This window comes from Pygoscelis adeliae, unplaced genomic scaffold (genome assembly GCF_000699105.1).
Source record: "Pygoscelis adeliae isolate BGI_AS28 unplaced genomic scaffold, ASM69910v1 Scaffold134, whole genome shotgun sequence".
Lineage (NCBI taxonomy): Eukaryota > Metazoa > Chordata > Aves > Sphenisciformes > Spheniscidae > Pygoscelis > Pygoscelis adeliae.
The window spans coordinates 1777563-1792405 of NW_008824716.1; the positions used below are offsets into that span (position 1 = coordinate 1777563).

The 14843-nt window shown below is 33.8% G+C and overlaps 1 protein-coding gene across 1 annotated transcript in view; it reads right to left on the bottom strand.

Moving 5' to 3' along the window:
- DIAPH3 (diaphanous-related formin 3) overlaps positions 1 to 14843 on the bottom strand; it is a 234091-nt gene that overhangs the window by 95338 nt on the left and 123910 nt on the right. The window contains exons 19-20 of the mRNA XM_009323204.1: positions 12541 to 12780; positions 6954 to 7083 (exon numbers count right to left, since the gene is read on the bottom strand). Of these exons, the coding sequence (XP_009321479.1) occupies positions 6954 to 7083; positions 12541 to 12780 (370 nt within the window). The remainder of the gene's footprint in view (positions 1 to 6953; positions 7084 to 12540; positions 12781 to 14843) is intronic.

Sequence of the window (14843 nt, forward strand, 5' to 3'; positions counted from 1 at the left end):
AATTCATGCTTGTAAGAGATGCATATATTTCTGTGCCCTAAAGGAAACAACATTTTACTTAGTTTTCAGTAGTTCATTGCATAATTCTATCTTAAAATTACTCACCAGATAACAGTGCTGTGCACAACTTAAAGCCACAAACATTAAAAGAAGAGATTATTTGCAATAAATACATAACAGTATTGCATATGTTCCATCAGCTTTTAAAACCAAAATTTTTATATTGTGAGATGCAATCAGACAAAATGGAAAAAAAAAAATCACAAGAAGGTGTGTTTAATTGCTTATTTTCAACCATGCTCAATTCATTACAAAATGGTTCAGACAGGAATATGGCAAGTCTGTAGCTTGCTGATGTAGGACTTGTGTCCCAATAAAGCAAGACCTGTTGATCTGTTACAGGTATAGACAGGGGTGAAAAAAACATCAATAAACACAAAATTGTAGAAATATTTAAGGTGTACTTAAACCACACCATCATGAATTTCCCTTTGCAAATGTTTAATGCCCCGGTATGATATTTTAAATGCTGGAGTAGCACATGTTTATGTCTTAAATGGTACATTTCTGGTAAATAGAGATATAAATTTTTAGCCTAAGATTTCAAAGATTAAAAAAAACCAAGTTCTCTTCAAATAATTTCAAAAAACAGTAGCCAAAAAATAACGTGCTTTTTCAATCTTATATAAGAATCTCTTTCACATGATTTAGAGCTTGAAATAGTCTTCTAATTTAAGTACTGCATTCATGGACAGATATTTACTTTATAACTTCCTCTACTGCTTAGTGCTCTATAATATTGTAAAATTAATTGCTAAGAAAATTACATGTTTTCTCAGTCTTGACAACAAAAAGCAAGAAAAAAAAGATGTCTTTTTAAAATTTTTAATTCTTTTTAAACAATGATATCTCACAACCCTTTTTCCATATGGAATTTTTTGTCTGTCATCACTTTATTACACTTCGGTATTTATTTTGAGGCTAATACCATTACTTTACAATTAATAGGAGTCTTGTTTGAAAGCCAAATCAAACCAAAACTTCAACTACTACTACTGTTTATCTCTTGAGCCATAAAATTTAATATTTGCTATTTTGAGCACCACATTTATATAATCATTGTTATAAGCAATCTAACTCCGTCTTAAAGCACATATTTGCTTTTTTTCACCAAGGAAAACACATCCCAGGAAGGCAATTCTGTAGTCTTACTCTTTTGATAGTTAGGCACATTGATCGAATTTCTAAACTATTTTCTACTTGTGGTAATGCAATTAAGTGAAATATTTTTCTTTTCTTTATTACCCCCACACCCACACTTTAGTCCTCTTCCTGATTGTGATATTCTAACCCTCCTCTAACAACAGCTTGTAATTTTGTCTCATCACCTCATTTCACTAGGACATTTCTACTCCTAGTAACAGTAAATCTTTAGAAATCACAATTGGTACAACTGTTCCCCAAATGAGGACGTTCCTTTACAAAATTAAGTATTGCATACTTGTTTATACAGTTATTTCACTAATTCTTCTTTTGTCCAACTTTGATAGCAATTTTCCATGGAAAGAAACAAATTCTTTACTATGATAAAATTCAGTCCACATTTCTTTTAAGATTTTTTTTCACTTGATATAAGGAATGCTTAGCTTGTTTAGCTGCCTCTAGACTAACTTACAAGAGTATTCAATAGCTCTTGTAAAGCATACATTGGCTTCTTTCCATATAAACTAAGGCATAAAATACATTTGATACCTCCCTTGAGTCCTGTCTTGATATGCAACCAAAAGGATCACAGACCAAGAAACTAGGAGTTCTCATAGGTGCAGTAATAGAGTGATTTTCACTCAGAGGATAAAACCTGTGTTTTCACTGTAAGGTTGGTTCCTGAAATTTTGTGACTATTACCACCAGATTTTGAGTTACAGCCCCGTGCGTACCAGAAAGTTGCAACATAAGCCATTTGTCACATTATTCTCTGCCATTCATGGAAATCTCTGAATAGCTACTTGAAATTTTATTTCATAAACCTACATATAAAAAATCCTAACAAAACCACAGACAAGTTGTATATTATAAGTGAAGCTACTTACCTAATAGCTGAATTAATTAAATTAACATGTGAGAATGAACAAGGATACTGTTCCTTTTTTAGTACTCTGAAGAACTCTTTTTACTCTCTTTCTAAAGAGCCACCAAAAAAGAAAATGCAGGTAAATACAGAATAAAAAAATGGACCTCTGGTTGGCAGCAAGTCTCCTGGCTACTATGCATAGCCATCATTCTTTAAAACTATCATTTAAGGCAGAGAAATATCCCATACATAACATAAAAAAAAAATTGGAAAATGAACTTCGCATTTTAAAAAAAGGAATTATCAAAACCAAGACATAATTAAGATAAAACTGTGGCCATGTTAGTTACAAACATTTTTCAAAGTAAATCTCTGAATGGGCTACCAGTCTACACTGAGTCTCCTATAAGAACTTAGAAACTTGTGTAATCTGCAAGACAGTGGAACCATCTATTGATTTTCGTACTGATTGAATATAATACAGTATGGAGTAACTCATGAAGTTTGTAATGTTTTTTGAAAGCACAAAACCCCCCACCCAAACAAACACAACAATCCTGGCTACCTGAAAACACACCTTGTGAATTTGCGACTTAAGACAAAACAAAAGCCCAAGAAATGCATAGCAGAAATTATGTTATTAATAGTACTGAGAAATTTGCCATACACTTTCAGAAAATCTGTAATAGGAAAAAAACCCTTTCCTTTTGACATATAGATTGTTTATAGCATATATATTAATATTGTTCTCTCATGCTGTCCTAATGTTTCTAAATGTTGTAGGTGGAGGTGTTCTGTTTTTTAATGAATATAGATTAAACTTTGCATTTATAATTTGGTTCCTAGATTTAAAAAAAAAAAAATAATTATCTATGAAAAAAACTGAGTAAGTTTCAAAAATGAGAAAATGGATAAGTTATTTGTAAAGCGACAATGAGTTAATGATTTTTAGAGGAAGGAAAACCTGAAGTTTTATACTGTTATTACAATATGAAAGGAAGACTCTATACGCTGTTACCTGTAAGGTCTGTGTAAATTAGAGTCAATCAAATAAAACAACAGCCTGGATAAATGCAATATAAATCTTTAAAATACCATAAAATAAGAAATTAGTAAAGTGTACTAAATTACCAAAATATTTCTTGTACGGAATACTAATAGAAAAGCAGGAAAGTCGTCATGTTTAAAAGAAGAGACAGCTTTAATTATGTGAATCTTCACGAACTGTCATATCAGCAAGCTCATTAGCTGCAATGAAAGTTCCTCCTGCTGATCTAAGAGTACTTAAAAACCAGGATTTGTTATACTTCAAAGCAAAAAGGTATCTTTAATTCATGTACTGTAAGAGAGAATTAAGCCTACTTCTAGTATTACAAAAGTAGAAACTAAAACTTTAGCACATAATAGAAAAAAAAAATACCCTTACGTAAACTACAATTGCATAGGTCACATGTCCCTTGCTGCTTGCCTGTCAGTTGTATTTAAAAAAATTTAAATTTATTTTTCTAATGTAATAATTAATTTACATGCTATGAATGTTTCATCATTTATAAAATACATGTTAGCTTCACAACTAACAGACCTTGTCACTGCCCTTAAAGTCTTGCAAGCTATGTTATTAAAAAAAATTAAATTTATTTTTCTAATGCAATAATTAATTTACATGCTATGAATGTTTTATCATTTATAAAATACATGTTAGCTTCACTAACAGACCTTGTCACTGCCCTTAAAGTCTTGCAAGCTATGTTAACAGCTTATTGTATGACAATTACTGGACAATATTTAATGAAATGAAAGGAGCAAGAATGTTTCTTCTAAAAAGGATAAAAAGAAAATGAATTGCTAAACATTGTAATGTTCTAATGTTCACCATTTTGAATCAGAAATAACACGAGAGAGAAGTTTTGAGAATGAGCAAGTATAAAATAAAAAAAGATATAAGGTATGCTACAAGTGGGCTGGCTGATACAAGGACAGTAATTTCAAGGAAGTATTCTAAAAAACATCTTTTAAGTAACTTGTTTTAAGAAACTTGTAGAAGATGCAACAATCAGTTGATGGTGATCAGACCAAAACCAATAAATGTATAGTATAGTTCCATTTTTATACAGGGTGTTCAACTTAAAGTTTTCTGTTAATATTGTTCAAATGGCATTTACACATCTTTCTGCTACATTAATTTTGATTTATAATTTAAAGGACACTTGCAAATAATACCTTTATGCCATAGATAAAATGTGAAATTATTGTATTTGCAGAAATGAATATGCAGACAAGAAATAAAACCAACCCAATTAAAAAAAAAATAGCTTGCAACAAAGGTATGGGAAAAAAGAATATTCTTATCAAACATCATTGATTTATTCTTGAGAATTACTTTTCAAAATTACTTCAGAGCACAAAGTTCAGCAAAGCCATGAAGGGAATGGCATTCCGCCACCTCTACAAGGCCCTAACCTTTGCTAGGACAAAAGGTAGAGAAGAGGATTTAGAAACAAATATTGGAACAAAATACAACCAATATGGTTCACAGAAAAATTGAACATTATATTAGTATTATACAAAACCAGAAAAGAACGATGTATCTCCTCACCCAATAACTTTGACCAAAGCAGCATATATGTAAACAGAACCTTCCTATCAGATGACAGGAAAAACCCAGGCTGACTTCCTTCCTTCTGTACCATCAGCAGCCTATAACCCTTAGATGTAATCTTTGGATCCAGTGGTTTTCCAAGTTTACTGGAAGTCTGAACTGCCTCCAATAAAAACAATCCAGGACAGATTATTCTTATTAAGCACTAAGTACAGTTTCTTCGAATGGAGGAGATGCTCTAAGCCCTCTATACCCAAATTCTGTTCTAACACAATGAGTATTTCTTCTGGAATAAGCATATTTGACTAGACGATCATCAAGATAAAAGATTTTTTGATGACTTCCCCTCTGTCACTCTCCCTAACAGCCATAATGATGCTTTGTAATATCTGCCATTTCCCAGCTCACTGTAGAAGCCTCAATGCAAATCATTCTTGGTCAACTTGTTATTCTTCATCAGCATATCAATAAGTTACATGAGACCAGGTGAGTCCATTATGTTGGATATGACTTATCACAACCACAGATGCACAGATTTTTTTGAACTGACCTTTTGGTAAGCTCAAGCAAAAATAGCCACCTCATTAAAAATTTACTGTGCAAAAGTTGGTACACATTAGATCAACTTGCTTCATAAAAATATACTTTTGCAGAAAAGTACTAAAAGGTTTAAAAAAAAACCCAAAAACATGAGCTGCAGTCTTTGGAATCTGCTGGATTTTCCAAAATTCCAGTGCAGGAGTCTTTCAAAACAAAATGGAATTTTGCAGGTAGGGAAACAAGTATAAACAAACACACTGATATGTTAATCTGTTAAAGACATCCTAAGCCTTTGTCTTTTTCATACAGTAAAACTGAAATGCAAAATTCATCTCATAATACACTGAAGTAAATTCAGTATATAAACTTGAAAACATGGTCATTGATTTCCATCCTAGAACATAGTGAGTGAGATCAAAGACTCATCTAGTCAACAGCAGATACCTAAAAAAGAACAGAAAACCTGGACTAACTGATAATTTTACTGGCTACTCTTTGAATGGTCAGTGTTTTATATCTCAGAAGCCTTCCAGAAAGCAATCAGCAGCTTCATATAAGATGACTGTCTACACTGAAATAATGGCTTCTAATAAGGAACATTGTAGTTCTGCTGGCTGATATACAAAATTCAACCACAATAGAGCCAATAGCATGCTAGTAATGAAAAAAAAAAAAAAAGTGGCTAGTTAACACTGGGTTCTATGAAAATAATGTATAAAACACTGAATTTATATACAGCAGAAACTCCTTCTATTACCAGTACAAACAGTTAGATGAAGGGCTTGAAGCATTTGACAGCTATTTAAAAATACTTGAACTTCTAAGTGGTTATAATCCACCAACTAAAATTGGAAACTTTAAGAACCATGATAACAGAAAGCAAACTCTATGTGAGCGACGACTATCTCAAGTTCTCTATCAGGAGCAGGTTTTGCAAAGCTGTAGTTTGTGGCAGGGAGACTGAGAGAGGCATAAGAGTGACACTGTACAAAGCAATACAGATAATAATTTTTTAGTTTATGTCAGTTTGGAGAATATCACTGTTTAACTGAGGCAGTCCATCCAATCTTCTTTTCCTGCAAGACTATGACAGTGCTGAGGTGGCATCAATTTGTAACTCCACGCTTAGTCAGTTTAAATTACTTAAGCTGTGATAAAGCATGGAGAAGGCAATCTTTATTAAGAAATTAACTGCAAAAAAATCTGCTGCTGCTTATATTGAGATTTACCATATTCTATGCTGCGTGATGAAACAGTAAAAAGAGGAATTTATTTTTCCAGACTTCCAATGCTACTGTTGCATGAAAAACATACACGCAGGGAAGACAAAATTGTTCTGATTCGTGTTTAGGGGGGGGAAAAAAAAAGTGATGGTATGACAGCCTTTCCGCATTTCTGAATTAAAAGACACTGAGTGATTCTACTACACGTACAACACAAAAGATTGAAAGTTGGAAATAGTTTAAGATCTGTTAATAGAAAAGAACTTTTAAAAGAAATCTATTTTGGACAATGATTCTAGAAGATACGTTAGAAGAAATGTAATGGGAAATTCTGCAGTAAAGATTAGAGGACCAAACAATAAATATCTTCAAGATGACTCGCAGTAGCTCAAATTACTGATCTACGATATAGACTATTAATGTCTATTTTTAAAATAATGTTAGCAAAAAATAAACATCATCTCACATAAAAGTCACTGCAATGCAATCAGAATCAAAACTTTTAGGTAGTTATACAAACCTTTACTAGCTTTATCTAAATGCTGAAAATCCTCAACAAAATTCAGAACATCCTGATAGCTTTCTTCACACACTTCTACAAGAAAATGGAGCAATGTTGTTTTCTGATCTGCCGACTTTGTGTCCTTCAGCTAGAGAGAAAAAAAGAAATGTTAAAACACTGAGAATACGACTACTTCTGACTATTTTGATAATTAATATATATTACTAATTACAAAGCCCAGAAAGATGAGAACTAACTGTTGAACTGGTACAACTCTTTTAAAGAAAACCCTAAGTAACAGGCTGTTTCATTTCCCTCCTTGCTAAAAATCCCTAGAAAGATCACATTAAATATTTTTTAATTCTATACAATATTTGAGTTCTGTACTCAAAAAACAGTACACATTTCTCTTTTAAAAATGTAATTATTTAAGCAATATAGGAATATTTGCAAAACAGTGAATAGACTCATGAAAAAATAGACTCGTGTAAAAAATAAAAAAGCAGAGCTAAATCGGCAAAATCTAGCAGTACATGATGCACATATCCACTCCATGACATGATTTCCTTATGCGTGAAGCTAACTTTACAATATTTATGCAGAGGAAGCTACAGCCTCAACCTGCACAAGTTCTTGTTGTTAACAATTCTCAATAGGGCAAACAAGAGTTCATAGGCTTCATCGTTTAAAAACTTTGACTTCAAAAATTCTTAAGCACAAACTTTTCTTTCTGAACCCTTTATATGTATAAAATTATTTTAAGCCCAGCCATTTTAAAACTTGCATCTACTTGTAAAAACACTAACAATTGACAATTGGCGAACATTCAGTTATATGTTTCTGTTGTAGTCTCACGTTTGAGCTAGTCTTTAAAAATCTCTCCAATGATTTAAGAAATAGAAAATGACATATAATGTCATTTTAAAATGACATCTCTCATATGAAAGTGTTTCTTCACTACTTAAAAACTCTATCTGCATAAAACAATTTAAACAGAAAAAGCATACATGTACACGGGCACATAGGAAGTATGCACACATACTAAAGGGCTGCCACATTTGCACACAGACTTGTACATGTGAGTATCAGGGGAAAAAGTCTTTAGCGCAGTATTGCAACTAGCACTAAACAAGTAGAAAACTCATGTTAGTTTGTTTCAACTTCAAGACTGTTCTTTAGTTTGGTCACCCTGAAAAATGCAAGTGGTCAGCAATGCTCAACGGCATAAGAGTAACTACAGCAACAAGGTAGAAAGGAAAAATTACCTTCCTTTCCAAAGAGGGTTCAAAACCAGACACAGAGCTATATAGGGATTACTTCTGAACAAAGAACTGACAGCAAGATCAATCCCAATTTAAACATACATACACATTAATATATTTTTTTAATATTTATATATTACCACAGTTTTCCCATGGTTGCAAATTGCTTATAAAGAGATTTTTTCACACTTCTTGTGCTTCCCAATATCCTCAGAGATCACTTACAGGGCATTTTATTGATGTGATTTAAAAAACAAATGAGTATATTGTTTGCTTTTCCCATACTGTATGTAAATTGAAATGGACAATTTCGGAGAGTGGTTATCACTGAGGTTGATATTTCATACTTCACTGTAAAAAGTCAGTCATTATTTTCAAAGATCAAAATTATATTATCTTAATAAATATGATGAGATATACTCTTCCATAATGTATATGTTCTCCTTCAGGAGAGTGGATTAATAATAATGTGAGACATAATTTTCAAAATAAAAAGAAAATAGAACACATATATATCAAAACCAAAAAATATATTCTAGGGTCATTACTGTATGCAGTGTTATAAAATAAGTTAATTCTACTGTACTGGGAATCTCAGTGAGAAATGTCTCAATAATTGAAACATCACACAAAATTTCTACAATGTGACACTGCTTAAAATACATGTAGTTAACAAAAGTTAGTTTTAAAAATAAACCAGTGTTATAAACATGCATATAATTTTAACATATCAGTATTTAATAAATTATTGAGTATTAGCATACCAATATCATATCTCTCTTCTGAGAATATGCACACATGTTCTCTGATGCAGAAGAACTACTACAGTTCAATTCTACACGAAGGAGGGAGAAGGCAAGATATGGAATAGTCTTCTGCAAAGTGGATAGTGCATATAGTTCCCTGTGCATAGTTGGGCACCAATGAAGAAGAGCAGATAAATTGTATATTCTTCAAATATTACAGAAATCAAGATCTTTGAAGGACAGAAGCCACTGCAAATTTCTTAAGTTCTCGGAACCCCTACTGAAAACTGCTGTGCAGACCACCAAGCAGTCTGCAATTTGCAGCTTTCTAGTTTGGGGCCTTGAAGGAATACTGGTTTGGGTGGGGGGGGGTTCTGTTTTAATACTAATAATTTTAATAGTTGAACCAGTTTATTATTCTCAGAACAGAGCAGATGAAGCATTAACCAAGACACTACACATAGTTAATAAAATCCCAAAAATTACACATACATAGTTTTACCTCTGTGTTTCCAGACAAAGTGATCTGTCTGTGTAAGGGACAATTTCATAACCAGTGAAGGCTTGGCACTCACGGACTTCCTAAATGAGGCCACAATTGGTTGAGGTCAATTAGGAATTGGTGACTAGTACCCTGATACACATTGGACTGGATAGTCCAGAGTTACCTCTAGAACCCAACTCTTCAATACTGAAGTAAGCAAGAAAAATTGTAATAGAGGTGATATCTCAATTCTCCATGAAATCTGCTGATATATTGGAATGTCACCATGTATCATGAAGGAAGAAAACTGTGGCTGATGTGCTGAATACCTGAGTCTTTTTCGGTATTTGTCTGGGTTGATATAAAAATATAATATTCTCAAATGATACTGGTAGCGTTAGTTGACTACAAAGGTAGGAGAGTAAATGCAAATTCCCAGTGATTCTCTCTCTGAAAATCTGTCAAACTTCAAAAGAACAAGTAGTTGACTGTAGGTTGCACTTGTCCTGGGATATCTAAGTGGCAGAGATCTGAAATTTTACAGACGATCTCTAAGGTGGCTATAGTTGCTCTGCCTCCCAGCAAAATCTATAATAGTTGGTCTTTCTTTCCCAATCATAGAATGGTTTGGCTTAGAAGGGACCTTTAAGGATCATCTAGTCCAACCCCCATGACAGGGGCAGGGACACCAATACACTCATATTCAATTACCATTAAGGTTGCGTTATCTTCCCCCTAGAAAAGCTTTTAAGCACTGTGGTCTGGTATTTACAAACTAGCAATCTGAAGTGATGTCAAATCAAATATATATGAAATCTTTGTCATTGGAACTTTGTTTTTTTACTTGCACATTTCTTATGTAAATGAAACATATTGAGTACTATGATATAAGTTTATGCATAAATTAATGAAGTCCTGAAAGGAGTAAACCAGTATCACCATTTCTAATCATATAACATGATACAATGTCAAAATTACACAGTACTAAGCATTTTGATAATAGGGAGCAAATTACCTTTTCTGGTCCTTATAGCTTTGTATCTACTTCACCTACAGACTATTGGTAGTGATCAGCATTTCTCTTGAGCAGAAGGTTGGATTAGATGCCTACTGACGCGTCCCTTCCCACCTGAATTATTCCATGATTCTAAGAAACATGCACACACTTCCCAATTAGTTAACTAAAGACTCTGTTCAAAATATTATTTATTTTAGCTCTTAATTTGGCCTCATGGCAACGCTTTGAGAATTACTAGTATACCTGGATTTCAAAAGCTTTCCACAATCTTCACTATCAAGTTCTTACCTATCTTTGCAATTAGAAAGCTTTCTTAACTTTTAAGCAAACTTACTTGGTTACCAGCAAAGCCCATTATTCTATCTCCTACCTTAGCTACATAGAAAACAAATGTTCAAATGCCTTCTTTATCATAAATTAACAATAAAAGGACAGTGTTATGTCCTCCTCATGTTCCTCTCCTTTCTTTTCTAAATTAAATACACCCAAATGCTTTTTTCTCAGTTTAGAAGTGTTACATGTTACTACCATCTGGATTCTCACCAGTCGGTCTGTATATTTTCTGCATTAATTCAGACAAGACTTCACTTAAAACCTTATCAGCACCAAGTAAGCAGTAGATAACTACCATCTTTATAATACATAAAAGGTCCACTAAAAGAGACATTTTTTCCTCTCCAACAGAATGTTGCAACCTCCTGTAAAGCTAAATAACCTGTAAGTGTGCAAATTTAAGTAACTGTGAGATCCTAGATTATCAAATGCATTTAATGCCAGAGCACTGTAGAATTAGCCAGGATTTAAAGCCCATTTTCTGGAATTCTGACTAGCCATTCACTCCTTACTTTCATTATCTGCACACATCAGTTCACTTTCCAATGTGTAGTACTTCATGGTAGTCTTCAAAATTTTCATCTTCTAGATCTTAAAATATTTCTCCAAGATAATTTTTGAATTTTGATCCTGCTTTGCAAAGTGTCTGCAACAATTACCTTCATATTGTTTTCGTAAGTATATTTCTTTTATTGTTCTCTTGTGCATTAAAATACAGACCTAGGACAGATTCTTGTAAAATCATACCTAAGAAATAAATGCACCCAACTGGAAAGAGAACCTTTAGTATCTTCCTTCTGAATATGTTTCTCAACAAACTGTACATTTAACTCAATAATTTCATCTATGCTGTATTTCTCTAGGCGGCTGATGCATGCTTAAATGTTTACTTTAGACTAGGGAAGGTATGTAACTTATTCTCTACGAATATTTAAGTTACAGGTATCACATTCAACACTCAAGAACCATAGTGAAAGAATTCTTCTGGAGCATGGCAAAGTAAGGGCGATTATTTTAAAGAATGTAAGAGTTAACATATTGTATTTTCTCCATTGTATAAAAAGATAAAGAAGCTGAGAGGAGACAAAGAGTCGTACAAACTTCCAAATAATTCCTTTCTCATAAGGACTATTACATACATGTGTATTTTGTGCAGATTTTTCAGTGACCTCCCAGAGGGCACAGGAAAAAAATAAAAACACTAAATAAGGGGAAGGCAATTAGGATTAGAATTGATTATAAATTAACACTCAGGAAAGTATAGATATCCTCTTGTATATACCCTATATAAAAGTTGAAAGAGTGAAAATGTAAGGAAAATTAGAAGAAACAGGGAACTGATGAAACTGAGCAAAACCAAAAGAGAATCAGATAAGGAGAAAATTTATGTAAAAGAGAAAACTGTATTAAAACATATTAAAATATGACAGTCTTCAAAGTGCTCAGACATGTAAGACTACAAAACTACTGTGATCACAGTGTTACGGTCCTTCCATAACCTTATTTAGTCTGGGTTTGTTTTTTTATTATTCCCTCAATATGGAGTCTTCTAGAAGTTTAAATGCAGGCCAGTCTCAAGATGACTGTACATAGATTAGCTGTGTTGTTCAAACCATCAACTAGTGTAAGAATTAGGAAAAAAAAAAAAAAAACAACAAAGAATTAACTGCAGGAAAAACATCAAAACAAGGTATTTAAGTAACATAATAAAAACAAATGAAAAAGTGAATGTAATACTCAACATGGACATTTCAAAACTCACTTTACATAGGGAGCTGAGATTATATCCAAAGGTTTGTGCATTCCGAGAACCTGCATTCATGTAGTTTCCCATTAACAATACTAGTTCCAGCAGCTTGCTAAAGCTTTTACTCTTCTTTATCTCTTCACAGGCAGCACTGACAGCCATGATGTCAGGTTTGATGTTGTTCACCTGCTCCTCAAACTGAAGCTTAAAAAGAATAGCACTGAGCCGTGGCCGTAGTCTCTTCACGTTGCTCATCTGATTGAAAAGAAAATAGGAGATTTCCTTTAAAATTCATGCTACACTTTGGCACTGTACAAATGCATACAATCTGTAATGATTTATTGGTGTGACAGGCTTGAAGAAGCAATGTATCTGCTATAACTGATAGCAAATGAACGAATGAATGAGAGACACTTGGGTAAGCAACTGAAATCCCATCTTGTGGTTAATATGAACTGCCCCCATCCTTTCCCAATAACTAGTATGTGTAAGCAATAAAAGATAAAGTGTCATCATATATCACATCTGTCAACTCATATACCAAATCCTATAAAACTAATCCAAGTTTATGACCCAGTAGTTGCAAAGTAATAAAAGTAGTTCACAAATTTTTTATAACTCAGGATGTACCAAAACAAGGCAAATCTCATTTTCTGGTGCAAATATTTAAAAGCTGATTTCAATAAGAGCTTACTATAAACCTGCAGGAAAGAAACAGTTTTGAAAAATCTCAGCTATTGAACACTTAATATAGCATATGTTAATATATAACAGTATTCATACCCCACTATACTACTGGACCTTATACAGTTAATTAGGTAAAGCAGAATGCTCCCAGGGAAACAGTAGCTTCTGTAGATCATATGCAAAAGACTTGGCTTTTTTTATGGTTTACTGGTCAGGGATTTTCCACAGAAGTTTCAATCTTCCCATACAACTTAGGTCATTGAATTCCTACCCCAGAGATACTTTGCACATTATTTACTATACCCAAACAACAAGACTCCAAATTTTATCGCTTCTTTAAATCAAGGAACATCAAATGCTTTCAATAAATTAAATTCCTCCATCTCCCAAGTTTCCAATGTACTACTCATCCTTCCAACTCTATCACAGAAATCTTCAAACATTTTTTAGGTTTGGCATCACATACAATCCCAGAAGCTTTCTGTCTTCCATTCTTGCTCCTTTCCCCCCTACCAGGCATTATATGTTCCTTACTTTTTCCTTCTTCCACAGCAGAAATCATGCTTTTTTCCTCCCTACTCTGTGGTTCTGTTTGCACATGAGAAACACTAGTCTCAAATTCTTCCATGAGCTTCTTCTGCCATTTTTCCCTATGCCTGTTTTCTCACCATTTTGATTAATTCTGTAAGACCTTCTTCCCCATACTTGTATTTTTCCTTCTCAAGGCAAGGTTCAAGCCAATAATGCCTTGACAATTCCTGAAATCCTAAACTAGGTTTGGTTTTGTTTTGTTTTTAAATAAAACACATATGTTATGGTTTCCAGCTATCGGTACTTCTCAATGCAAAAAAAGAAGCAATAATATTGACACTTCTCCTACAAAGTAATAGGTTGCATATAGTGGCCTTAAAAGTTTGCCTTTAAATTGGAAATATCCCCCTCCAAACTACAGTGGTGCCTAAGGTTTTACAGAATATTTCTCAACCCATATCTAGTCTATCAATGCGAAAATAGCTCTGACAGTACAACGTTCACAAGTCGTTTGGTGCTGATTATCCCACAATAGACTCAGTGAAAAGGAAAATGGTGACACTCTTCATCCATTTCAGTGTAAGGGTTAAACAAGTTAGCTTAAACAGATACTGAAGGCTGTCTAATCCAAAGGGTTTGATTAGAAGCAGAAGGTGATGGAATTTACAGTCTATTTTATTGGTTTTACTGTGACAGCAGTAGGAAATAAAATCAGATAGAGTTAACATTTTATGCTACTGTCGTGGTTTAACCTCAGTTGGCAACCCACCGCTCCCACCCCCCCCCCCCCCCCCCCCCCCGGTAGGATGGGGGAGAGAATTGGAAAAGCACAAGTGAGAAAAACTCGTGGGTTGAGATAAAAACCTGGAGAAAAGGAGGCTGAGGGGAGACCTCATTGCTCTCTACAACTACCTGAAAGGAGGCTGTAGCGAGGTGGGTGTTGGTCTCTTCTCCCAAGTAACTGGCGAAAGGACGAGAGGAAATGGCCTCAAGTTGCGCCAGGGGAGGTTTAGATTGGATGTAAGGAAAAACTTCTTTACTGAAAGAGTGGTTAAACATTGGAACAGGCTGCCCAGGGAAGTGGTTGAGTCACCATCCCT